Source organism: Sphaerodactylus townsendi, linkage group LG10 (genome assembly GCF_021028975.2).
Source record: "Sphaerodactylus townsendi isolate TG3544 linkage group LG10, MPM_Stown_v2.3, whole genome shotgun sequence".
NCBI lineage: Eukaryota > Metazoa > Chordata > Lepidosauria > Squamata > Sphaerodactylidae > Sphaerodactylus > Sphaerodactylus townsendi.
The window spans coordinates 61915515-61939696 of record NC_059434.1 but is presented as its reverse complement, the minus strand read 5'-3'; the positions used below and the strand labels follow the sequence as shown (position 1 = coordinate 61939696).

The 24182-nt window shown below is 48.6% G+C and overlaps 1 protein-coding gene across 3 annotated transcripts in view; it reads left to right on the top strand.

Annotated features, from left to right (window-relative positions):
- The first annotated feature begins 157 nt into the window (after window positions 1-157).
- Window positions 158-24182, top strand: part of PITX2 (paired like homeodomain 2) — a 33068-nt gene continuing 9043 nt past the window's right edge. Inside the window, exons 1-3 of one of the 3 annotated variants that reach the window (XM_048509506.1) lie at window positions 158-463; window positions 5324-5379; window positions 6047-6184. In XM_048509506.1, the coding sequence (XP_048365463.1) occupies window positions 5334-5379; window positions 6047-6184 (184 nt within the window). In that variant the 5' untranslated portion in view covers window positions 158-463; window positions 5324-5333. Of the gene's footprint in view, window positions 464-5115; window positions 5136-5323; window positions 5380-6046; window positions 6185-24182 lie in introns of those variants that run through there. The other 2 variants (XM_048509507.1, XM_048509508.1) reach the window with 2 other exon arrangements.

Here is a 24182-nt window from a genome sequence, read left to right as displayed (position 1 = left end):
ATTTCACTTTCTGGCTTTTCTGAGTCCGGCTGGCTGGGTGAAGTCTTTCCTCTCCCCCACCCCCCACTTCTATCTCTCCCCCCCACGCTCTCTTCCCCCCCCCCCCCCACGTCTCGTCTCCTCTCCTCCTCCTTCCCCCCCCCCCGGTTCCGCTCCCCTTCGCTTTCGCTCTTGCTCGGGCGGCGGAGCGGAGTTTGGTGGCATCTCCGCTGACGTCACGCGGCTCCCCCCCCCCCCCAGCCCAGCGGAGCGGCCAGCAGCGGAGAGCAGAGGGAGCCGCCGAGCCCAGCCAGCCGCAGGCCGCCCCGGACCCTCCTCGACGGACGGCCGCCCCGCCGCCTGCCCGCGCCCGCGCCCCCGCGCCCCGCCTCAGGCTGGCCTCGCCACTGGGACGCCCCGAGGACCTGCCCAGTCGACCCACACGCCGCGGGCCAGCCGTGCCGGAGCACCAGCCAGGCAGCCGGTAAGCACAACCCCCGCCTTGCCCGCCTGCCTGCCCGCCCGCCCGCCTTCCCCCCGGCGGCGGTGTGAGACTATGCGGGGCCGCCGATTGGTTCCACTCGGCCGGCGGCTGATTTGTGGCGCTGGGGCCCGGCTATGCTGCTTGCAGCCGCGGCTGGGAGTTGGGGGCGGGCGCCGCTCTTGGGGCCCTGGGTGAAGGGGGGGGCAGCGAGTCGCAGCTCCATCCCGGCCGATCCCCAGTTTCATCCGGAGCCCAGACCTCGCACCACGCTGGCCGGCTTCCCCCCCTCCCCCCCCCCAAGCGCGCCTGCATTTCAGGACGCGCCACCACAAACAGACAGAACCCAGTAGGACCCGTTGCGGGTCTTCTTGGCGGTGCTGTCCGCTTTGTGGCTGACTTGTTGTTCTGCGGGCTGGAAGTTCGAGCCCCCGTCTTAGGCCTGCAAGTAGCAGCCCGGAGAAGGAACAACTCATTTCGGTCCTATAACCTCACTCCCGGTAGTGAAATTACCTTTCCCTCGTCGCCGTGTTTATGTTTCTGCTGGCGCAGTCACTCCTCTTAGGATCAGGGGCCGCCACTTAGAGCCAACAGTGCTCTGGCTGAGGAATTCTTGTTGTTATTCTTACTATCACCTACTCCGACTACTGTCGGACTTCCTTTCTTCCAAAGTTCGCCTCTGAGTTGCTTATGACTGAAAACAAACTCATTTCTTCCAAAGCGGCCTTTTCTTTTTGGGAAAAAAGAGAGGGATCTTTAAATGAGACACAAATGGACCCACGGGGACACGAAGAGAGCGGGAAAGGGGGCGGGCTCCGGCGTGGGATCCCGCAAAAACTGCGAGGCAACGGAGGGAAGGAAGGGGCCGGTCCCGCCACCGGCGACCTTAAACCTTTCTCGGCATTAAAGGCATAAAAACCGGAGCCTGTCGGTGGCTCCGGTTGACGCCTATCGACAGATTTTGCCAGGCCCGTTGCCTTGCAAAGTGAAGGTTACTTACCGCATTTTTTTTTAAAGCAATTAAAGAAAGCGCTTCCGCTCCGGGCGGTTGTCAAATGCGGGCTCCCCGATCCCGTGCAAACGCCGCTTGTGCCGCTTTGCACGGAGAAGAGAAAACTCCGTCTGAGCCCCGGTTCCTGGCGCGCGCCCGCCTGTCTGTGTGCCGACGTGTTTATTTCAAAATCCATACTTATTACTTGTGTGTCTTGCTTGTAAAATACATAAAAGAGACGGAAGGCCTGGAAATTCAGCACGTTCTTTTTTGTATATTAAAAAAAAAATCGTCAAACCGCGTGCAAAGGTGTAGAGAGGATCCGATTTGATCAGCCCGAATCTACCCGTAATCACTATCGTCCCCCCCCCCAATGATTGGGTGATCTGTGCCATTCATTTGATCCAGGGGATTATTCCCACGTAAATCAGCGTCGCAGCGGCTTCCAAAAATAATATTCACAGGCCAGATAAGGGTCGTTTTTTTTATTAAACTTCGGATCAGATCCGGTTCGATTGGCCTGGCGTTTCATTAACCGATTGAGCCCGGCCATTTGTTTCCGAAGCAAAAAACCTGTCCCCTCTTCACACAACCCAATAATCCTAAACTTGTCGCTATTTTGAATCAGCGCCTGACTTGCTCCGCCATAGATGCGTCGGGGACAGCCACCCCTGTAGTATAAGGCGTGCAAATGCATATAGAGGCGTGCAAACATGTACATACCCGCACGCAACGCACGCACACTCCTATAGGTTCGGAAACGGGGATTTAGGAAGCGCGTTTAAAGGGGAGACTGGAGTTCCAGGCTTGCAATGAACCGAATCCGTCCGAGTTTTTGGAGGAAGGTGGGGGAGGAAAATGAAAGTTGTATGTCTCAATTTGTTAGATAAATTGGCCATCCGGGCAGGCGTTGCGCCGGGGCGACGGAATTTGCCATGCCTGCCTTGTCTTGACAGAACTGGTTTAAGGACCTTCAGAGAGGAATTAGGGGGGTTCCTAAATTGCCTTCCCAAACCGTTTCGCCACCGCTCATATACTAGGCCTGGGAACGGGCCTCCACTTACTGGGAACGGGCCTCCACTTTCTTCTGTCTCTGGCTGGGAATATCGAGGGCCTGGAGAATTACAGCTGTAGAGCTACTCTCCAAAATCAGCATCTCACTGGCCTTCGAGACGTCCCGATCCTGACTCACTTGGACTGGTGCGTCCAGGAGAATCTACTTCCGTGTATGTGTGTTTAGGATCAGGCTGCGTGTGGGAGGTGGAGGAATAGTACACCCACTGCTGTTTGGGTTTCCAAAGAAGGTTGAAATCCAAATCGCGACCTGCAACGAAATTTCCTTTGAATCGGACCCTCCAATTTCATTTACTAAGGAGTAGCTCCCATTGAACGGAATGGGCCTTTATTGCATATAATTAGTGGGATTGGAGCTTGAACTGCAAGGGAAATTCCGTTGCAATTCTCTGGACTCTCTTTCTAGGAAGGGGGCCCCGGATGTATCCAGGAAAAATTATTGGTGGCCACCGGACTCTTGATTTGTTTATCGATCGTTTCCTTCTTAAAATATTGGCGAGTTTCAAGCATGCATTTCTTTATCGGCTCCTCAATGGCTTGGAAGCAAAGGGCAGTCTGGAATACCCCCGTTGAAGGGGAAGAGCGTTGAAGGGGGGGGGGAGGTTACCCAAACCATGATGACATGCAAATTTCCTACCTAAATTATCATAAGCAAACATTTGAAGCCTGGACTAATAAAATCCCATCTGTGTTACTTCATATCGAGTGAGGAGAGGACGCTGATAATGATTTTTGTAATATCTCCCGAACAGACATCTCAATCAGGAGCTAATCCTGTGGTTTAAAAAAATTAAAAACCCTGCAGAATTACGAAAATCTGGAGCTGCGGGGAAGGGGTCTCGGGGAGCGCCCCCCCCCCTCGTCAAGGCAGGGGCCGGGCTGTCCAGGTTGGGGGGGGTGGGGGTAAAGAGACAGCCCAGTTAGGCAGCTGGCTGGGTGGGCGACGGAGGGGCAGGCAGGAAGCCTTTCTTCGCTGCCCCACCCCGCAGGTCATCAGCAAAGTCCCCCAAAGACTTTTTAAAAGCAACACCCCAGCGCCTCCGCCTTCCTTCGCACAAGGATGTGGGGGGGGGAGGTCGCGGGACCACCTGTCCGCCTGGGCCTCCTCCCCCAGATGGGCCTCTTCAACTTCAAGTCGGGCAACTTCAAGTCGGGCGCAGCCCCCCCCCCCCCCATCCCCGCAAGATCCCGGATGGCTGTTTCCCTATTCCCCAGCATGGCATTTTCTCTCATTGGAAGGCAACTCCATCCCAGCGTTTCACCCAGAGACCCTGCTTTCCTGCCCCACGATCCCAGGGGGTCGCCGAACTTTGACGTGTAATCTAACCCCACCCCCGCCTTGCTGCCATGGCTTGGCTTGTGACGACACATTTAAAGGGGGGGAGTGACAGGCCTCTTCACCTTCCTTCCCCAGCAGTTTCAAAAGCCCAAGTCAGACCCAGACCAGACGCCCTGGAGCGGAACAAAGCAGTCCGGACTTTTGCAGGCCCCAAAGGTTTCCCGGTTAGGCCCCTTCCGCACATGCAGAATAATGCACATTCAATCCACTTTTGCAATGGTTTGAAAGCGGATTTCGCTATTTCTCACAGTAAAATCTAGCTTCAGAGTGCATTGAAAGTGGATTGAAAGTGCATTATTCTGCATCTGCGGAAAGGGGCAACTTAGATGCGCCCAAACCCAAACACATTCATGCGCACTGCAGAGGATCCAACTGTGCGGCTAAAACACTGGTCGGCCCGTTTGCCCGGGGGTAAGCCCCACGCTGCCCAAAGGGACTTGCCCCCCAGCAAGGGTGCTTAAAGTAAGGCCGCTGCCCCTCCTATAGAGAGCGGGACTCGTTAGTTGTTTCCCAAGGCTGGCAGTTTGGCTTCTGGAAGTGGAACTAAATTCCCTTTCGGTCTGTTTGATGCTTGGTGGAAAAGGCTGGGCTGTAAACCGGGGAGCGTTTTGGATCTGACTGTGAGTTAGTTAAATTGTTTATTAGAGCGAGCCTTGGGTGTAAGTTTCATTCGGAGTCACTTGAATTCAACACCCCCCCCCCCCGCGCGATTTCCGCACCCCCGGCCAAAAGCTATACGACCTCCACTTTTTTTTCACACACCCCTCCCCGATAATGATTCTTCCAAGTGTTTGTGGCTGGAGACGGTTCTGGAAGTGAGAAACATCCCCAGAGGCAGCGGCCTTAGTCGCATTCCAGGCGTCCAGTGTTGCACATGAATTTACATTATTATTTGAATGGGCCGGAGAGCGGGGGGGGTGGGGGGAGAGGGAGGCATTTTTGTATGTTGTGGTCTGGTGAAGCATCTGCTAAATTTAGCCCTCGTGGGGTTAGAATGACGATGCCACCAGTTAGGGGTGGGGGACGCGTCAGCCATCGCGGCCGCGTTTGTTTCAAAATCCCCCGAAGCCAGAGCCTGCGCGCCAGTTAAATCGATTTCGATGCGCCGACTCACGAAACCGACGGGGACAGACTCCCATTTCACTGGGTGGCGAATGGGAAGGTTTCCAAAGGGAAGGCGAGGGCGGGAAGCGGAGGAGGCGCGGAATTGTGGCTCCTCAGGAGTCAGTCCCACCGACAGCGTTTGGGATCTGGCCCTTATTTGATCGAGGGTCCCTCCGCCCCCTCTGGTTTAGCCATAGGGGTCTCTTGGAAAGTCTGTCCACTGAGTCTTTCCCTTTCGAGGGCGGCAATTGACGTGCCCCCCCCTCCCCTCTTCCCCACTAAAAGAAGCTGTGATGCTTTTCAGTCTTCTGGCTTCTTCTAAATGTGGATCCGTCTCTCTCTCTTTTTTCTCCAGATAGCGGGCTATGGAGTCCAACTGCCGTAAACTGGTGTCGGCCTGCGTCCAGTTAGGTAAGAGAGAGATTTCCGATCGATTTCCGCTTAGCCGAATGATTCGCACCGTCGTAAAATGCCCCCTTCGAGGACACGGATGGGCGCGCGGGCGGAGAAGCCGGGCTGGCTGGTGGCGCTTGGGTTGCACCCGAGGAGACCTGCCGCCGGTTTCCTAACCGAGCCTTCCCTTCTCATTCTCAGCAAGTGGGTTTTGTTTGGGTGGCGCCAACAATCGATCGAGGGACCAAATCTTTAGAAATCTGTGGCACCAAATTGACATTCCGGCTTAAGTGTTCGTGGCTCTCTGGCTCGCTTGTTTCCACCTCCGCGGCACATAGATAGAGGCCTTCTTAGCCTCCTGGTTTTTGTTTGTTTGTTTGTTTGTTTGTGGGGTTTTTTTGGGGGGGGGAGGAGGTCCTTAGCCACCGACAGCTGAAAAGCTGATGGCAAACATTGACTTGGCTCATGAAGTCCGGGGTGCCCGTGGAGAGGAGAGGTGTTGGAGGCGAGGAGAACAAATTTTAACCTTGCCACAAATGGGGCAAGGGCTCGCTGGCTTTCTGCTTCACTCTGGCTTTTCTTTCCTTTTCTGTCTGCCTGGCCATCTTAGCCGCCCGCCCCCCCCCCCCGTGGGCCTCTCCTTTCCTCCCCCCGAACAACGACCTTCTTTCTCTTTCTCTCTCAGGGGTACAGCCTTCCGCTGTCGAATGCCTTTTCTCCAAAGAGTCTGATATTAAAAAAGGAGAATTCAATGATTCTCCGGAGAGCAGGAAAGAAGGGTCCAGCAGCAAACTATTCGGCAGGCAACACGCCGGCGCCAATGGTGAGTCCCCCCGGCCCAGCCTCCTAGTCAGGCCCTCTCCTTTTCCTCCCCCCTCCTGTCGCTGGGTGCAACCCAGTTCTCAACAGAGAGACAGCCCCCCCACAGTGGCTCCTGAAGGCAATCACAATATCCCTGACTCGTTTAGATCTGGGCCAGAAGGGTCGGGGGGGGGGGGCTTCAGTTGCCCCCCCCCCCCTCCGCCGCCGCCGCCGCCCGTCTTTCGGAACTTTCTTTTAGGCGGCTGTTGTTTCATTCTCCGAGGTTGCCTGGCGTTGCATCCTTCCCACTACCTCTTGTGTTTTTCTCGCCTATGCTCCGAGTCGACCTTATTGCAGTGCAACAGCGCCCTCTGGTGTTCAGGCTCATGAGAAGAGGGAGAGGAATTCAGATGCAAATACTCGTTTGCCGAAGTTAATTTGGATCCCGGGTTTTTGGGCAAAGATCTAAATTCTGCTGAACTTGTCTGTGTTGTCCAAAGTATTTGGCAGTTTGTCACTGCCGCGTCGACATGAACATAATGTCGCTGAGAGCCACAGTTTTCTAGTAATGCCCCCCCCACACACACACCACCACCACTAAATTCAAAAGCTCAGATGTTTCTTTCGAATGAATGACGTTTCTCCGGTCCTCCATCTAAAAAAAAAATGGATTGATATACGTCCCTGCAGTTTCTAACTGTGCAAGTTTACTGGATCTCACTGAAAGTAAGCCCTGCTAAAGTCACAGCTCTTACTGCCTCCCCAACAAGAAAGAGAATCGCTCCCATGTTGGTATGGGTGTATATGTATATATTTGAAAAGCACTAATTGACTACCTAGGCCCCAAACATCAAAGAAGTAGTCTGAGTGACTTTGTTGGGGCTGTTCAAGAGAAAACTGTTTGCGAAACTCTGTCATCCAGTGCCAGTGTAATTTCTTTCAAACAACTTAACGTTAGTTTAATTTTAAAGGGGAGATACGGGATGAATAACTGGTATTTATGAAAACATATTATTGCTATTAATTTAAAATAATTACGGCACATATTGTTCATTAATAAGAGAGCTGTACCGAACCGCAGCTGGCCACATAATCGCACCCTTTTTAGGTTGCTATATACTGGTCTGTTCTGTTTCGATCAAAAGGCACTTACAAATATGCTGTGTGGAATTTCACTTATAAGAAAAATGTGGGCCAGGTACCGGAGTCACGGGACTCCTACTGCCAATAGGAGAATTGGCTCCTAACCCTTGCTGCTACAGTCTACAGAATGGCATTGAAATCAGGGGGGGGGGGGGCGAAGTCACGGCTTTGACCAGCGTGTAAGGTAACAAAGCCAAGATTGTAGCGCAGGTCTGGGGGAGCAACTGATGTGTGCGGATCACAAAGTCTCCTAGGGGAAATCCAATGTCCTTCTCCCACTAGAACAAATTATGCGTCATTGTGAGTTACTTGAACACTTCTTGTAAGCTCTTAGTGGTTCTGCTCAGGAGTAAGTCCCATGTAAGTCAATGGGCACTTCCCTAGGAGAAGTGTTTTTAGGATGGCACCTAAGCTGGAAGGAAGTCCCAGGAAAACCAGCCCAGACGCTTCCTTGTGCTTCAAAACGTGCACCTTTTGTAAGATCAGGCCACGCTTGCTTTTACCTTGGACGATTCACCTGGAGCAGCTAACTCCACTCACTAGGAAGCCCACCCCACCCCTGCATGCTCTTCGGGTAGCACTAAGGCACTGAAAGAATGTGTATGGGGGACTCCTGCTCCTCTGAAGTTTGAGCGCGTTAAGGGGCAACTAATCCGCCTTAAGCAATATGAGGATGTTCTCCCGGCAGCCAATCCATGGGACTTAGCTCTAAGCGAGTGTTTCACTGTGTAAGTATTTTCTCATGCTCCGTGACCTTTCCACTCCCCCTCTGCCGCGCAATAAAGGGCTATTTTTCTAACTAGTCATTAGAAGGCCGGGGCTTTGGACTTACACGTTACATTTCCTGCCCTGCACAATATCTGCTGGACCCCTGCCCCGCTTCGAATCAGAAGGGAAATGGCTATCCAAATATTTTATGAAACAGTTCAAGCAATAACATGCAGTCCACATATTAAAAGTGACAATCATGCACGAGAATGAAGCACAATTGGCTCCTTCTCAATACTCAAGCGCTTTGGGGGGTTGAGCCTATAGGGAAGTCGTGGAATGACTGGACGGCTGTTGAGGCTACTGGGCTGAAATGCAGGCCTTGGATCATGGGATCGGGCTCCCCTCCGGCTCCTTCCACACATGCAGAATAATGCACTTTCAATCCACTTTCAATACACTTTACAGCTGGATTTTACTATGCAGAATAGCAAAATCCACTTGCAAACAATTGTGAACGTGCATTATTCTGCATGTGCGGAAGGGGCTATCTGATAGTCTGCAAGGGACAGATTCAGCCTTGGCCTGAATGCTCAGTCTTGAATTCTGCCTGCAGTCAAACGGCAACATTTGCAAAAAGTGTAACAGTATTTAGATCGAGGTAGCAGTCCCCTAGCCAAGCAGGGGGCACCAATCGTTTGAGGTGCGATCCAACCAGATTCACAGAGCAATCCAGAAAAGAGTTACTCCAATCTAAGCCTATTGACTTAGACTGGAGTAACTCTGTTCTGAATTGTACTTAAGCACCCTTACAGATTCCTGCGAGTCCTAGAGTTTAAATCTATCCCATTGATGCGGGCGCTACAGCGGATCATCTTGCTCTTATTATTTTGGGCTTGGGGTAAGTCTCGGGCTCAGAAGGCCTTTATAGGCAAATAGTGACACGATCCATCACTTCAGAATCTTTCACTGAATTCAGTGGGGTGGATTTACACCAGTGTTTAAGCCTCAGTTATTCCCTATGCAAGTGGAAAAGACCCTATTGCAAGGGGGAAAGACTCTATTTGTCTCCAATTTAAAGCGTTCAGTCGGAGCCTGAGTGTATTTAAACAGAAATGACTGACACTTACTCATAAGTAAGAATGCGCAGGAGTCTATCTCCAGGCTACAATAGTCCTGTGATCAAAACCTTGACTAATTGCAAGTCTCTGAGAAGTGAAGGGAACAGTCGCCCCTAAAATGAATGGGACTTGCCGAAGTTCACCTTACTCATTACTAGTTGAAGGCGAGTTCCATGCTGTGAGGTCTGCATGGCTCCCATTCACTTCTATGGGTGTTTTTGTCCATTGATTTTGGTAGTAAATCCCACTGAAGCTAATTGAGATTATTTGCACCTTTCCATGGCCCGGTTGTTGTTAAGAATTGAAGTACATAAATCCCGTTCAGAGTAGATTTTCTGCCTAGACATTTGGCCGTGGAAGAGCTGTTTGCTTTTAGCCCATTTCTTGAAATTCCGCTGCAGACTGGATCAAGACTCTGGAAATGAGATATTTATTTGCCTTTTCATCAATATCTTACAATGATTTAGGTTAACACAAGGGTTTTTTTTCCCCAGCAAATCGAAGTTTAGGGCATTTTCTTGTATCAGAAATATAAGGTGTGTTTGTGTATGTCTAATAGCTGTGCGTGTTTTGTGTAAGTGTACGTCGATGAGAGAGAAAGATAATCCCCAGCTGAATATTATAGAAGGGCAAGGTTTTTAAAAGTCCCACCTATGGAAATGAATGGGTCACTTCGGCTGGGGAAAATGAACACAACATGTATATGTTCAAAAAACGTGTTGGCTTTAAATTCCTAAATTAGGATTAAAATGAACCAGCTGGTTTCATTCAACACTGAGAGGAGAGTGTTGGATGACTCTGTGCACAACCCAATTAAACTGGGTCCCGGTCCCACTGAGGCCCCTTCCACACATGCAGAATAATGCACTTTCAATCCACTTTCAGACCACTTTGCAGCTGGTTTTTACTGTGCCAAATAGCAAAATCCACTTGCAAACAATTGTGACAGTGGTTTGAAAGTGCGGAAGAGGCCTTAGTTTAATTCCGCCATCTCTGCTGAGATCCTAGAAGTCTTTCCTTTCCAAGGACTATTTGGATCCATTAGAAAGCGGGATCCAGACAAATGTCCAGTTGAAGGGATCTGTTTTTCCTCCGGTTTTACCTTTCCGCTTTTCACTGAGCCCAGTTTACAACAAAAAGGGTTTCTAAAGCATTAAGCTCTGGGGCAGAAGACCCACGACTCAGGGACTGGCTGGAGAGAATCCTTCTGGACCCTTCCGCCATGCAGAATAATACTTTCAATCCACTTCCACAATTGTTTGCAAGTGGATTTTGCTATTCTGCACTGCTGCAGAGTGCATTGAAAGTGGATTGAAAGTGCATTATTCTGCATGTGCAGAAGGGGCCTTTAGTCTCTCCTGCTGGAGTCTATGGGATTTGCAGTCCAGATCTTGGCATGATTGTGGGTTTTCTGGGCTGTGTGGCTGTGTTGCTTTTGCTCCTAGTGCTTCACAGGAGCAAAAATGACCAGACCACAACAGCAGAGCCTGGAAAACCCACAATAGCCGGTAGATTCCAGACATCACAGCCCTTGAAAATGCCTAGGCGTTATCTGTGCAATCCTGGAGGCAGGTAGCATTGAAGTAAAGCCGGTTGAGCAGACTGGCAGTCGATTCCGACGAAACCTGCTAGGACAGCACAGCACACCAGGAGTCTAGATTTATGATTTAATTTATTTAGGATGCTAATATACTTCCTTAAAGTCCTAAGGACTTCACCTCAACCTGGGTTCACCCTCCCAGCCTATTTTCAATGCATCGTGTGGAATAACAATGTAGAAGTATTTTTAAGTATATGCAAATTCTGAACAAAAATTATTCCAGTCTCTCAACTCTGCATAGGATTACACTGCTGTTGTCCTAATTGGCATGCAAACCTATTTATATAGAAATTTATTGTTTAACCCTGCCCACAATGTCCAAAAGTGAAAAGGGTGCTCTGATGCTCCAAGACTGGAGGACTGGTTGTGGCATAAACAAGGATAGGATCGCCCTGTGGAAGGACTTGGATCAAAATAATCCAAGTAGCCTTGAGGACTTTAGAGACTCACTGGTTTTTAAAGCCCCTTCTTTCTTTCTTTCTTTCTTTCTTTCTTTCTTTCTTTCTTTCTTTCTTTCTTTCTTTCTTTCTTTCTTTCTTTCTTTCTTTCTTTCTTTCTTTCTTTCTTTCTTTCTTTCTTTCTTTCTTTCTTCCTTCCTTCCTTTCTTCCTTCTTTCCTTCCTTTCTTTCGGTTATTTACAGAACCAGATCTAGGGAGTAAATGGGGAGCTGCATGGTGCATAGAAAGAGAAGGGGTGGCCAGTGGCATAGTGAGGGGGTACAGGGGGACTATTGCCCTGGACCACTTTCTGGGACCACTTGAGGGGTACAGCAGCTGAGAGGTGGCAGCAGGGCAGCAGCAGTCACTGGGCTGCCCTTCCAGCTGCTGTGGGTACTGCTCTCCTGAGCATGTGAAGAGGAGAAAGGGGGCTGTTGCCCCAGTGGGTTGTGTGACTGGGAAGCAGCATGAGGAGGCAGAGGCTGCATGTACTTGGCTTAATTCCTGGCATACAAATAGAAAGTTCAGTCTCAATTCTCATGCCCCCCACCCAGCACACATGGTGCATCACCAGCCACACGGCCTCCCTCTTCTTCACCAAAGTCTGACTTCCTCCTGACCAAGGTGCTGAATAACCACCACACATGAGATCATAACCTGGGCCTGGGAAGCGGGAAAGAAGAGATGATCCTGGCTTCCTTTACAGTGAATCTGTTTCATGTTTGGTCCTTCTCTTTTCCTGCTGCCTTCCTGGAATGATTGTTTTGGCAACTCCTTCTTGTCTTCTCACAATGTGACCAAAGCACAATAGCCTCAACTTGGTCATTTTTGCTTCTAGGGAGGCCTCAGGCTTGATTTGATCTATGTGTGTGCATTATGTGCAGTCAAATCACTTCAAGTTCCAGCTTATGGCAACCCTGTGAATTAATGACCTCCAAAACATCCTGTCATTAACAGCTTGCTCAGGTCTTGCAAGCTGAGGGCCTTGCTTTCTTTGTGTCAGTCAATTTCATGTTTGGTTCCCCCCCCCCCAGCCTTCTACTTTTCCTAGTATTATTGTCTTTTCCAGTGAGTAGGTATCTTAGAGGTAAATTTGTCTGAAGATCTCACTTATGAGAGTTTTATCACAGATTTGCCTGAATCTGAGCAAGGAAGTGGGATGGGGTAAGGTTAGGCACCTTGATTAGGGGTTTCATTCAGGCACTTTGATATCTGACTTGGCCACCCACTCCACAAAGCAGATATTTAAAACATTCTTGTGTTGGTTGTTCAGGCCAGATCTGTAGAAGACTTTTCTCTCTCTCTCTCTCAGTCTTCATACCTGCAGCAAAATGATGAGGCAGGAACCCTTCTGCAGAATGGGACATTTTCTCCACACTATTCCTGGTTCATCATACTATCTAACTGATATTTAAGTTGTAGGCATGAAATTGTCCTAAAACCAAAGTTGTTGGTTTTAATCACCAGCCTAGAGGTGAAACACCTGGGACTCTTTTATCAATATAGTACTTTTAAAATTCTGCCTTTCCTCCAAGGAGCTAAGCAGTGCATCCTTCATTCTTTCCATCCTCATTCCATTTTATCCTGGGATGCAGCTTAGACTGCGAATATGTGACTGGCTCAAGATCACCCAGAAAGCGTCCATGGCAGAGCAGGGATTCGAACCTAGGCCTTCCAGATCCAAGTCCAGGATTGTGCCTCTACATTATTTTGGAAGATAACTAGGAAGTGGGAAAAGGTAGAGTTAAAATTTCATTTTTTAATTAACATAAGGAATAAGAATATAAGAAGAGCCCTGCTGGATCATGGCAGTGGTCCATCTTTCTAGTCCAAATTCTGCCCCACACAGTGACCAAATGTTTCTTCTTGAAGTTCCACAACAGGCCATACTGACTGGGAATACCTCTCACTTGGGTTTACATTTGCCCCACCATGGGGAATTCTCTACCACATTTTGGGCAATGGAATACTGAGGAATTGAGCTCCTTTTAGAAGAGGCAACGATTGCTTGTTCCTCACCCTTCCAGCATTCTGGCCACAAAGGACTCTCGTCATGCCTCTGAGTTCTTTGCAGCCTGTCTTCCTAATGTCTAACATAACATGTCTGGCTATGAACTCTCAACAGCCAAAGGAATTCCAGGAGGAATTCATAGATGATAGATAGATAAGAGAATGAAAATGTGTAATTATTCATTAACAGTTTGCAGAAATCTGCACAATTTATGCTATCTTTTAAGAGTGTTATATAAAGAAAAAAATATGTAACACAGAGGGCATCATTTTTGTTACCCCATCCCCACCCCCACCCGTAGCTTGGCTCTGTTGATTTATAGTCCATCTTCTCATAGAAATACAAGGCGGATTACAAATGGCGAGTCAGTGCAATGAACCAAGTGGGACATTGACTAACCAGTGCATTGGAATTCACAAGTCTAGGACCTCCAGAAAGAAATAGAAGCATAGCATTAACATGACACACTAAATGGTGAAAATATATATATATAATTGGATTCTACTTACAATAAGCTATACACAGCAGCATAGAGTAGTTAAGAGCAGCAGACTCTAATCTGGAGAACCGAATTTGATTGCCCACTCCTCCACAGGAGCGGCAGGCACTAATCTAGTGAACTGGATTTGTGTCCCCCACTCCTACACATGAAGCCTGCTGGGTGATGGGCTAGACACAGTTCTCTCAGAACTCTCGCAGCCCCACCTACCTCACAAAGTGTCTGTTGTGGGCAGAATAAGGGAAGGAGTTTGTAAACCTCTTTGAGGCTCTTTTCTGGAGAGAAAGGTGGGATATAAATCCAAACTACTACTCCTCTTCTTCTAGACCATTGTGAGCCATTTTGTACAGTGCAACTCTATTAGTCTGCTAAAAAAAGCCCTCTTGAACAGAAGAAGAAGAGTTTGGATTTGTACCCTGCTCTTCTCTACCTTAAGGAGTTTCCAAGGGTCTTGCAAGGTGAGGCTGAGAGAGTTTGAAGAGAACTGGGACCACCCCATGGTTACCCTGCAGTTCATCAGATTAGAGTCCGCTGCTCATGTGGAGAAGTGGGGAATCAATCCCGGTTTCCCAAATTAGAGTCCACTGCTTTTAACCACCACTCTGCACTCCTTCGTTTTTTCATAGCTTGTGGAAAGTCAGGAGCATGGGAACAGGCCATTCCATATGGTGGTGGGGGGGGGGGCAATGGAAAAGGTACTTGAATGCCCATTTGCAGGTTGGCACCTGGAGTAGCCCCTGCTGACAAGAGTGCATCTGCCCTAGGGGACCCCAGGAAAAAAAGTTTGGCAAAATGGAGGGACCCAGGCCAAAGAGGGCTTTGTATGTGATCCCAGATACGCTTACTTAGGGGGACTCTTCCAGTTTGAATCTTGTAGGATTATTTTTGAGAAAACAAGGAGCAGTCAGCCTTGGGGGGGGGGGGTTGAAAGGTGGAGGGATGCAACCCAGCCTGGTCCAGTTTTGTTTTCCACATGAATCCTCAAAGGCCTGCATTCCCTCTGGCTCCGCCCATTTCGTTCAGAGTCCCCTTGAGGCCATCTGTACAAGGCTCCGAATCAGGATGATACAAACGAACTTGAAAATGGTGCACACGTTATTAGACATTTAATCGGAGAAGGGGTTTTTTTTAATGTTGGGGGATGGCCAGCGGCTCCTGGAAGGGTTCGAGCTTGTGAGTTAGAAGGCATGCGGGTACTTTGATCACGCCGAGATAATCATTGAAACCACCCGTCTCATACAAGCGTAACAGATGGAGTAATGAGTTTGGACGAAAGACCCAAGTTTCTGCCTTCATCGTGTTCAAGAGCTGTTTATTGTTTTCCCCCAGGGGCTGTTGTGAGAATGCCCTTACCTATCTAGCCAAGGTCTGTCTTTGGCAGCGATTTAGCCGGCTCTCAATGGGTATATCTTGTTCCCCCCTCAATGATAGAGGTATACTGCCTTTGGACATGGAAGTTCCTCAACACTCACTCTTTAAGGTATTGTGGGGAAAGAACCATGCCTCTCGGACTGTAGTGGATTCCGTGCAGCATATTTATAACGAGTTGCAGCCGTACTCTGTTATGCGACCTCGCAGCTTTTGGCTTTCTGGACCCCATGAAATAGCGGGAGATTTTGTGCGCTGAGAAAATCCACAGGTGATTATAATTATTATAACCAGGGTGATTATTCGGGTAATTAACCTGGCCGTTTTATTAGGGCAAATCCGGGAAATAAATCATCAGTTCAATTAAGGATAGCTATATGCGGAAGAACAGTTTGAAACCAAGAGACTGAGATTGTGAAGGTAAAGGCTTTGTATAGCTCTCATGAGAGTAGCCACCGGGGGTCGGATTGGGGACGAGGAGGCGAGCAGTGTCAGAGAAATCCCGATCTGCACTGGTGTGTCTGAAGTCAGAATCTTGTTGCCCAGTAACTCAGATGACAACCTGGGTCTCTCCGAGGCAGTCGCGCCCGCGCCGGTCCATGCCTCCTTGGTGTGGGCCGAGGAGGAGGACGAGTGCGGGAAGCGGTGGAAGGAAAGCTGTGGTCGTGAGCTAGAATATCTCGTCACGGAGCGATCTGATGGCGCCTTAATCCTATGTAAAAAGCTTTGTCGTCTTCCTAATATTGACTGAGTGGGTAATTAATGGCTCTTCATCTGGGCGAATAACTGGTAATCCCAGCTAGGCGAAAGACAACAAGCCAAAGGTGTTAAGGGGGGGTGGGGGAGAGAGACCAGCACGTCAGGCTGAAGGCTCCGCCAAAGCTCCCATCAAGTCATTTCCTAGAGCTTGTAGTAGATCAGCACTGGAGTGTAGAATAAGTAGCTACCTGCAGGAGGGATGGTAAACTCAGAAATGCAGTCAGTGAAGTTACACAGACGTCTGCCTGCCTGCTTTCCTCGGTGAACAAATAACATTATTCTGAATTAGTCACTGCAGGAGTTTTTTTGGTTCCTTCTAAGGTCCCATCCGCACATGCAGAATGATGCACTTTCAATCCACTTTCAATGCACTGCGCAGCTGGATTTCACTGTGCGGAATAGCAGAATCCACTTGCAAACAATTGTGAAAGTGTATTGAAAGTGCATTATTCTGCATGTGCGGAAGGGGCCTCAGTGTCACAGGTTCAACTCCCAGAATCTCCAGCTGAAAGGAACAGGAAGATGCAAAACAACCAAGGACAGGCTGCTAGCCTGTGTAGATTATACTGACTTTGATGGCCCAGTCTGAGTCAGTTCAAGGCAAGATCACGTTAAAGGATCTTCCCCAGGCGATTCCGCCTTCAAGGATCTTCCCCAGGCAATTCCGCCTTCGCCCCCCTAAGCCTTTACAAACTCACTTATGCAGAGGAAATGGGTTGTTGTAGGCCATGGTAGCGACCAGGGAGTGAGTACTGGCGTGAGTATTTCTTCCGGACAAAGCAGTTCTTCATCTGCCTTGACCTGGATGGTTCCGGCTCAGAGTGACCCACCAAGGAAGCCCATAGTTGCTGCAGCGAGCCAGGAAATAGCAAACCACTTCTGAACTTTTTTGCTTGGAAAAGCCCCAAAAGGTTCCTTCTAACATCCACTGCGACTTGAGCGCATTTTCCACTACTACTTAATCATTTCCGATTCATCAGTGCTCTTGGAACTGCGATCTTGGGAACACCAACCCCAACCGGGGCAATTTTACTAGAAATGCTGATATGTCTTTAAGTAGGTATCATCTACAGTAGAGATGACCAACTCTGGCCCTCCAGATGTTCAAGAACTACAATTCCCATCAGCCCCTGTCAGCATTATTTTGGGCCAGATTTGGAATCCATTCTCCAGGGATGGGGCAGAGGCTTCGTCAGTGATGCCCCAATTGTCTAAGAGAGCCAGAGAATGTAGGATCCCTGGTTGACTTCCCCTGATTGACCTATCTGCTGAAATGCCTTGACTCGACTTCTTGAGTCATTTGAAGTAGGAATGGATAACTGGAAGAATATCTTCCTCCAAAGGATCATTGTATCCAAGCTGCTAGCAGCCCTACCATGTTTCAGCCAAGGTGAGACGAAATATAGCCACCATCACGTTCAGTCGAACGTTCAGTAGTTCTGTGTCCAAGACTTGATAGACACATCAGCCTTTTCCCTACGGTGGTCTCTCGAGAGTATACAGGATGGGCTGCAAGCGGGTTGCCATTCCCAGTCTATTCTGATTAAAACTATGGGAAGCTCTTCGTCAAGACAGAAAGGCCCATTTAGTCCCAACACAATATCTCAGGACATGCGAAAGAGACTGTGGATTGTGACCTCCTGGTCTTTTTTGAGGAAAGTATACATGCGACACTCAAGCATGTATAATGGCCATTGCAGGCTGGTTTACACGAAGAAAGGCTTGTGTGGCTTTCGCCTACGCAATACACCATTTGTTTCTGATGTCATTTCCCCCTCCTTGGGACTCAAAGGCTGATTCCGCATGGGCCAAAACAGCAGTGTGAAAACAGTGTGAAAATGGTGTAAAAGCGTTTAAAATGGTGTAAAAGGGTTTATACTGTTTTCACACCGTTTTCACACTGCTGTTTTTGGCCCGTGCAGAATCAGCCAGTGGCTTTTGTCAGATAGGCATCGATGCAGAAGTCTCCTGAAAAACGGGGTGTTTGGCACCCTACGGTACATGCATGATTAGGGTCCCGTTAGGGTTCCTGTTGAGTAGGATGCCACAAAACTCACTGGAAACTCGCTGCTGTGATCATTTCAGCTGGCTAAGCAATGTACTTTGTACTCACAATGTACTAAAATGTATTTTCGTTCTGTTAGCCTCCACTAGTGGTTCCTAAACTCCGATCCTAGCTCAGTTTATTATGTTCGTCCAATGCTTAGCAGTAGTAGGATCTACGGCACATTCTCTCTTTGCTCCAAATATTCCAAGTACACCTCTACTTTTCTCTTTCTCATTTTTAGATTGCTCTCCCCCTCCCCCTTGCACAGGGTCTGAGCAGTTTACAACACATTACTACTACCTCTACAACTAGGACACCACTGAAGTAATTTTCCAGGGCTGGATAGGAAGAATATGGTACCACACTTCTTTCCCTCCAGTCCTGCAAGTGTTAAGTAGCAATGTATGAACGTCGAAGGGTTGCCTTCTTGCAAGGAGTGAAAATCTGAGGCCCCTTCCGCACACGCAAAATAATGCGTTTTCAAACCACTTTCACAACTGTTTGCAAGTGGATTTTGCCATTCCGCACAGCTTCAAAGAGCACTGAAAGCAGTTTGAAAGTGCATTATTTTGCATGTGCGGAATGAGCCTGAGATTCTGATACTCAGGCTCATATTTCTGGTGCAGATTCCTGGGAAAGTAAAGGGGCGCCTGTAACAAGGGTCTGGTCTTAGCAGTTCTTCTTCTATCCCATTGCCCAGTCTGTTAAACAAAGTATTGGGATTTACCTGGAACTAAACTGATTTACAGCCCAGCACCGCTGTTTAACTAGATCCTACATCTGGGACTTGTTTCTTTCTGTCCAAAACGCTTGCCCTACTGTAGCGTCAGCCTCACTGCAGAACAATTGGCTGGCTCTGAAGTCCACACCAACCTCGTTATTTGTAGTTCAGGGTGGTTTTAAAAAATCACTTGTGTTTTTGTTTGTTTTTAAACAGGAGAGATCAGCGTTCCATCTTTCTGTGATTTATTACGCTCACTTGCTTAGAAATATGCCTCACCGCTGGGTTATTCTCGCTGAGTATGGTTGCGACTTTACACTAATATGTGCCGGCTATAGAAATAGCATTGAAATAATGAAATTCCTTTTCCCAGAGTAAATCGGGTGCCAAGATTTAGTTGCGCTTGAATGAAGGTGAAATACAGATCGTTTAACTGCCAGGAGGGGTGTCTGGGCCGGGTACCCTTCAGAGAGATGTGAGCTAAGTCCAATTAGCCCACAAAATTGTTAGCCTACAAAATTGTTACTGTCCAGAGTAACAATGGAAGGAAGGGAAAGAGCAAAACTGAATAACAAGGGACAACAACTATATTGAGGTGCTTTCATACATACTAAGGCTAATTCCGCATGAGCCAAAAACAGCAGTGTGAAAATGGTGTGAAAATGGTGTGAAAATGGTGTAAATGAGTTTAAAACAAAGGCTGATTCCGCATGGGCCAAAAACAGAGGTGTGAAAACAGTGTGAAAACAGTATAAACCCTTTTACACCATTTTAAACCCTTTTACACCATTTTCACACCGTTTTCACACTGCTGTTTTTGGCCCATGCGGAATCAGCCAAAGGGTTTATACTGTTTTCACACCGCTGTTTTTGGCCCATGCGGAATCAGCCTAAACAATGCACATTCAGTCCTTTTTTCCAATGCTCTTTAAGGATGGTTTGCATGTTGATTTTGCTGTTTCAAACAATAAAATCCATCTGCAAAGTGCATTGAAAGTGGTTTGAAAGTGCATCATTCTGCATGTGTGAAAGCACCCGTAGGCCCCTTTCACACATGCAGAATAATGCACTTTCAATTCACTTTCACAATTGCTTGCAAGGGGTTTTTGCTATTCTGTTCAGTAAAATTCAGCTGCAAAGTGGATTGAAAGTGACCCGCCTCTGAAGATGTTAGCCATAGAAGCAAGCAAACCTGTTAGGAGCAAAAACTACCAGACCAGGGCCACACAGCCCAGAAAACCCACCACATACTGGACAGTAAGTCCCATTGACTTCTTTTTTTAAAAAAAATTATTGTATAGAATATTTATACATTTGTTACATTTAATATTTTTCTTTTATCTACACATTTTTTCCATTTTCACCCCCCTCCCCCCTTCTCTTTATTGATTTTTTTCATGCAAGCAGCAGGAGGTTCATTCTTCTTATTCTCTTATTCCATGGCTCTTTGTTAAATCCGGCTTCTTCCATTGACTTCAATAGTGAGTGCTCATAAGGAGACATGGGCTGCTTTCACACACGTTGGATAATGCACTTTCTCCGACCTTGAGTGATCCCTAAAGTGCAAACGATCCCTAAAGTAAAGTAAAGTAAACGCGCTGAAGTCCACCAAACGTGTCCCTGAGGAAAGCACTTTTGCACATGTTAGATACAGAGCTTCCAATGCGCTTTAGCGGTCACCTCCGGGGATATCCACTTGCAAACACTTCCGCAGGTGCACTGAAAGTGTGTTGAAAGTTAATGGGTTAATGGATATGGAAGCAGCCTTGCTGGTGGACCAGCGTGGGATTTTTTTTTTCCTAGATCGGGGAAACTATTCTTGTCAATTAAGCTTACTCCGGAGAACTTCGAGCTGAATCTCTCCCCCCACCCCCTGCCCCAAACAGGGACAACCCGTGATAACCCATAAACCTCCAGAGATGATGGTTGTGCAAACAAGCTAAAAAGAAACAGCGCAACCAGCTATTATAGCGGATCCCTCAACTGACCGCCCTTTTCGCCTTCCAAACCGAGCGCTGTCGGCTTGGGCTGCAAACGGCCCCCTCTTGCTCTAGCTTTGGATCAAAGGGCGCCGAGGTCTGGCTGGCCGTCTTTCCAGAGTGGCACCAGCGTTCATCTCTGGCAACAGAAAGAGAAGCAGGAACCCCTGTGGCACTTCAAAGCGAGACTTTAAGACAGAAATGTCTCGAACCGAAGCTTAAAGTAGTATTAAATCCGGCTCCGTCTTGAAGGTGCCGCCTGGCTCTTGTGGATTCTGGCTCCCAGGGCACCCTCATTCCCCGTGGCCACACTGTTGGCCCTTCCCTTGCCAGACCCGGGCGACTGGTACAGGCCAGGCATCTGCCGATCCTATCTCAAAATAGGCCACCAGGCCCCAGGGCCGGTCCCCGAAGTCAGCGGAAGAGCGACTTGCGTCTGAGCGGCCAGACTTCTCAAAGCGACCTGGTCCAAGATGTCTGGGATAGATACCCTGCGGGCAGGACGGGGAAAACGGAGGTTCTCTGAACACATTCGTTTGAAACCCTTGTAAAATATTCGACGTAGGGATGTTTGCCCTCCGTTTTGTCTGTCTTCCTACAGTTCCGGTCTCTTTCTTTACTGTCCGGAATTGGGGAGTCGGGGAGATAAGGCACCGGTGGGGTACACAGGCGAGAGATTGTTTTGTTCTTGTAACGGAGACAGACCACTTCGCCACGCCTTTCCAGGGGCTTCCAGCAGTGAGTAAGGCCAACCAAAGGGCTCTACTCTGCAGTTTACTCAGCCGTGTGGCTGTTCCAGTTCTGACCCACTTCAAACACCTTCACTTGGAGGTCCTCCTTGATTTCACTGGAGGGACTCGGCAGCCCAGCTCGATAGAAATCAGCAGGATTTACTTCCTAAATACTCTGTTTAGGGGTGATGGGTTGGAAAAGAGGTGAAACTTTTGTCGGCCAGTTCTTCGCTGCGCTGTTCCTTGGAGCTCACCCAGGTAATCCTGAGCAAGGAATTTATCCCAAGAGACCACAGGAAACAGATGAGGGGTTCTTCTCAGTTCTGACCCACCCTTAGATCTCCCTCTTGTGAATTTGCTAGCATTTTTCTTCTCTGCCCGCTCCTTCATCTCCATTCCTGCGAAACGGGCAGGAAAGTGAGGAGTACAAATCAAATCAAATAAATAAATGTATAGCAACATAGATTGAGAGAATAATCCGACTGCATGTTTAGGTTCGCTCTTAACAGGAATTCATTAACTGTTTTCACATCTTATTGACTACTGCAGGGTCCCTGCTCTGTCATAATTCTTTGCCAAGGGATTTTCCTGTGGCCCCTTCTGCACAGGCAGAATAATGCATTTCCAGACCACTTTCACAACTGTTTGCAAGTGGATTTTGCTATTCCGCACAGCTTCAAAGAGCATTGAAAGCAGTTTGAAAGTGCATTATTTTGCATGTGCAGAAGGAGCCTGTGTCAAACGGGAAAGCCCAGGATTGCTATGGCGCATTGACAACGCATCACCCGACCTGTGTGAAAGCAGCCCACTATTCTGTAATAGAATCCGGATTAAAGGGCGGTTGCCAAGTGTCTTGCCCGCATCTTTGGCCCCTTCCGCACATGCAGAATAATGCACTTTCAATCCACTTCCACAATTGTTTGCAAGTGGATTTTGCTATTCCGCACAGCCGCAAAGTGCATTGAACATACACCCAGAGATGCTCCAGTCAGGTACTCTGCCCAGTGTGGCACTGTCAGCGACAGTGAGTAGGGAAGAGTTACTACGGATTCCTAAGCCCGGTGCAGAGCATTTGGGAAGTACTCACAGAATTCCCACCCGACCCCCTACGCACAGGCGCAGATTTCCTCCACTTCTGTTCCTTCCTCCTCCTGGTCAAATTTGCTTGACTAAAAACCCCCTCACTAAAAACCCGTCCCCTTCATCTTCCCCCAGGCCTGCGATGTGACTGTTTTCCTCCGCAACGGTGCCTGCGCAAGGCCCTGGGGATTTGCCCGTAATGCGAACATCTCAATGAACCCGGGGAATGCGCAAGAAACCGGGAGATGCTTAAGAAACAAATTGTGCCGAAAGGTGCGGGGTTCACTTCTTATTGGCTTCCCCATAGGTCGTCCGCTGCAGGTGCGAAGGCGGAAACTATTGAACCCATATTTTATTATCTTGAGGGGAATGAGAGGGAACTTCATTCAGAAAACGGCTGGAATCGGTTTGAAACCCCCCTATTTAAAAGTCTTAAACAAATTAGAGATTTGTCAGATTAAAAGCCGCTACAAATGGGGGCACGTCGTCTCCGTCGAAACGCTGTGGGGTCTGCGGAGCGGAGCGGGGAGAGCCTTTGCCAAATCTCCGGGATAAAGCCGCCTCACTTAAACACCAGATAATGAGCAGCGTGTGAATTAATTTGACCTTCTTTACCAGCCGACTGCTCAAATAATACATGGAGTTCAGTGATAAAGACGTGAGACCCAAAAGGGAAGCGTCGCCGGCCAGCCTTTCGACACCCAGTTACCAGCCGCGGTGCAAAGGGCGGTGGGAGAGGGGATCTGGTTTAAGGGGAGAACCCCCCCCCACCACCACCTATGCGCCGCCTCGGCCCCCCCCCCCCCCGGAGGCTTCTCAGTGAACAGAGTTTCGATGTTTGCTGGAGCATTCCCACGATCATAGCTCTCAAGGTCAGTTCTCTCTTAGAGAAAGCTAGAGTCCTACTCCGGTCGGGATCATTAAATAAAGGGGGGGGGGGTTTCCCCAAGACTATCAGCACACGCTTCTACTCTGGAGTAGAATGCGGGACTGGGGAAAAGGTCGCTTTTATCATACTGAAAGTAGGGAGACAGCAACCTTCTGACGCCTGGCGACACCTTCAGAAGAAGACTAAATAACATTTGCCGTTGATATTCCTTTTATTTATTTTGTAATTGGACTTGATTTATGGCCTGTCTTTCTTTCCGAAACTCAACGCAGTGATCACAGGGCGTAAATTAGTGTCATATGATAATGAGACCTTTGTCTAGCCTTGGACTGGAACTAGGATCCTAGGGATATGTATGCACAGGAACCAGTCTATTTCCATTAGTTCGTTAGTGGCGAGTACCAACTGCCTGGTACTCTAGGTGCTTAGGATTCTGGGTTGGTCCTCTGTCAGTAAAGGGTCCCTCTGCCTCTGACCCCCCCCCCCTTTCTCTTGTCTGACAAGAAAAATCCCCCGACATCTCCATTTCAACGCCACTCTTTAAAAACTACAAACAATCCCTTCCCTCCGCCCAAGAAGCACGAATCCCCCAAAGAAAAATGGATTAATATTCTCAGCAATTATTAGGATCCCTTGTAGCGCAAATACAAACCACCAGTCGGGAAAGGGTGTAGATCAATAGATTGGAGTTCTTATTTGCGTCATCAAAACCATGACGTTATGAGTATAGCAAACGTCACTTTGGAAGGGAAAAGGAACTGACGTTTTTCTGGCTGATGACGCTTCAGTCAAAAATCCATTATAAAGCCTTGTCCTTGGGTCTGAGCTGTGCTGCTTCCAGCCCCCCGCCCTGCCCCCCCCCCCAGCTGCCTCAGGTCTGTGCCTTTACCGAAGGCAAATTCCAGAGAAATTCAAGAGACTTACTT